At 56.8% G+C, this 2,219-nt stretch overlaps 1 protein-coding gene across 1 annotated transcript; it reads left to right on the plus strand.

Moving 5' to 3' along the window:
• Window positions 1-90: 90 nt before the first annotated feature.
• BBBOND_0000030 (hypothetical protein, conserved) lies at window positions 91-2,007 on the plus strand (the record flags this gene model as incomplete). Its single annotated transcript, XM_012914858.1, has 1 exon — window positions 91-2,007. One exon carries the CDS (start codon window positions 91-93, stop codon window positions 2,005-2,007), a length of 1,917 nt encoding a protein of 638 aa, XP_012770312.1.
• Window positions 2,008-2,219: the final 212 nt, after the last annotated feature.

Raw genomic sequence — 2,219 nt, forward strand, 5'->3', positions numbered from 1 at the left:
CTCAACAACATCAGTTATGCACGGGGATCGCGTGCCGCGTGTTACCCGGTCAGTTGTGAATGCGATGGATGCGTTGGGAGACCGCTGCGCATGCGCGCAACTGACCGTGCGGCTGCCGCAGCGTCCGCACTCGAGCCCATCATCATCAACGACAGGGGCAGGAACGGCATAGACACCAGGATCTTGCAGACGATCCCCCAGCTCTTCAACACACTCAACCCGCAGGTATTGAACATGCTGCACACGGCGGAGCGGTTCATAATCTCCACCGCACCCACTGCCTCCCAACCGCCCTCATCGACGCCCGAGGCTCCCGCTCGCACCGACTCCCATGCGATCAATACGTGTGAACGCGTGATTGAGAACGCGGTGCGCTACATCCCGCACTCATCCTGCGAGCAACGCGAAGAACCGTCTGGGGATGTGATTTGCCAAGTGCTCGACACATGTCGCGGCCCCAGGAACTATTTCGCCGAGGCGGACATCGTGGCCATTTGCAAGATCATCTACCTGAAAGACGAATTAAACAAGAAGATCTACTTCAAGCTCTTGCACAACTTGCTGCTGATGGACGAGCAAACCTGCCATACCGTGCTGAGGTGCTTCCTGTCCATCATGCACGCATCGATTTTGGCGTTGACCAACAACTACGTCTCGACCATAAAGACCGACAAGTTCTTCAGCACGCTGCCGCGCTTGTGCAATTCGAAAAAGGATGACTTCCCTCCTGCCCATTTGTATGGCAGGTTGCCATACAGGCACGTCTCGCTTGACGGCCGTTTGGATGCAGACGCCAGGCAGCACAACTCCTATTTCATGGGCACGGTATCTGAAGCCGTGAATATGGGATGTGTGGATATGGGCATCGGATGTTCCAGTTACGTTTCCTGTGAGCGTGTGCTGGAGCAGCTGCGCAGCATGCTGATTGCCTTGCCTGGCGCCATGCAGTTCTTCGGAATGCCAATCGCGCTGTCGGCTTCTGACGAGGGCTCGTCGCGTTCGGATTCCCGCAGCAAGCGCTGCAAGGTGTCGGGACTCAAGTCCGAGAAGCGGTCGCCGCATCGCCACATGTATCCCATTGGGTTCCTCTTCATGGCAACGGCAACCAAAATGTTCCAGTCGTCGCCGAAGTTGATGAACCACCTCATGATGGTGATCCAGCACCTGGTGGTGAGCCCCGAGACTCTAAACGTCCACGGCGCCTTGGTGGCCCCCGTTTCACTCGATGACTCGTCCAACGCCAGCCATGTCGCTGGCGCCACGCCTCCCGAGAATCACGACTCGGTCGAAATGGCGTCGGGTGACGAAGATGGGAGTGCCGGCCGCGGAGACGACACGATGAATACTTCGGTAGACTCGTCGCAGGCCTCGAACTCGCACAGAAGCCAGGATGACAGCATTTTGCGCGTCAAGCAGGATATCCTGAACAAACTGGACAAGGACGCCGTCAACTTATTTTTGGACATCCACACGTCGTGGTGTCACCGCAGCAACTGGTTGCTGTCTTGCAACACCATGCGCGACGGTTCCTCCAGTGCCCATCTGCAGCTTGTGGCCCGGATCATGTCGGCGCTGCTGTTGAGCGAGAAACATGCGTCTAACGTGCGGGAATTCTTTATCAGCAGGTTGAACGAGCTAATCGGCGTGTTGTGTAAGTCGTCGCTGGACATGCAGGCGCAAAGGGGCGAGATCATTGAGGCCGACAATGAAAACGTCATTCTTTTCGAGGGCGTCAGCATATCCGCGCTGGAGCACCGCATCGCCGCCATGGTGCGCATCGTGACCTTCGTCAACGAGATGTTCACGGAGGTGCACAAGGCTGAAACTGCTGATTCATCGGTTAAGTCCAACCGGCCAGCGATGTTGAACGAGTTTTACAGCAACGTGAACCTCGACCGACTCTGGCGCGCTCTTGATTACACGTTGACCGACCTCGTCAGGTTGGGAGGCAGCAGAGAATTCCGACACCAAGGACCCGCGCTCATCGCAGTCGCTGAACGGCCGTGACGTCCTGCTGGACAACCCCAATATCGTCGAGTGCCCTGATGATGCTGGTGCCGCTCATCGATGCCTTCATGAACGTCACCCAAATTCGCGTGGCCCTGGACTACATGCTGGATGACGTTTCCGAGCTCGATAACGCGATGTCGTTCGTCAACTTAGACTACGAACTTCCGGATGGCAACCTGGACTTCATCGCGGTGTGCCATCAGTAGCGT

The sequence above is a fragment of the Babesia bigemina genome, scaffold Bbigscaff_12929 (genome assembly GCF_000981445.1).
Source record: "Babesia bigemina genome assembly Bbig001, scaffold Bbigscaff_12929".
NCBI classification, from domain to species: domain Eukaryota; phylum Apicomplexa; class Aconoidasida; order Piroplasmida; family Babesiidae; genus Babesia; species Babesia bigemina.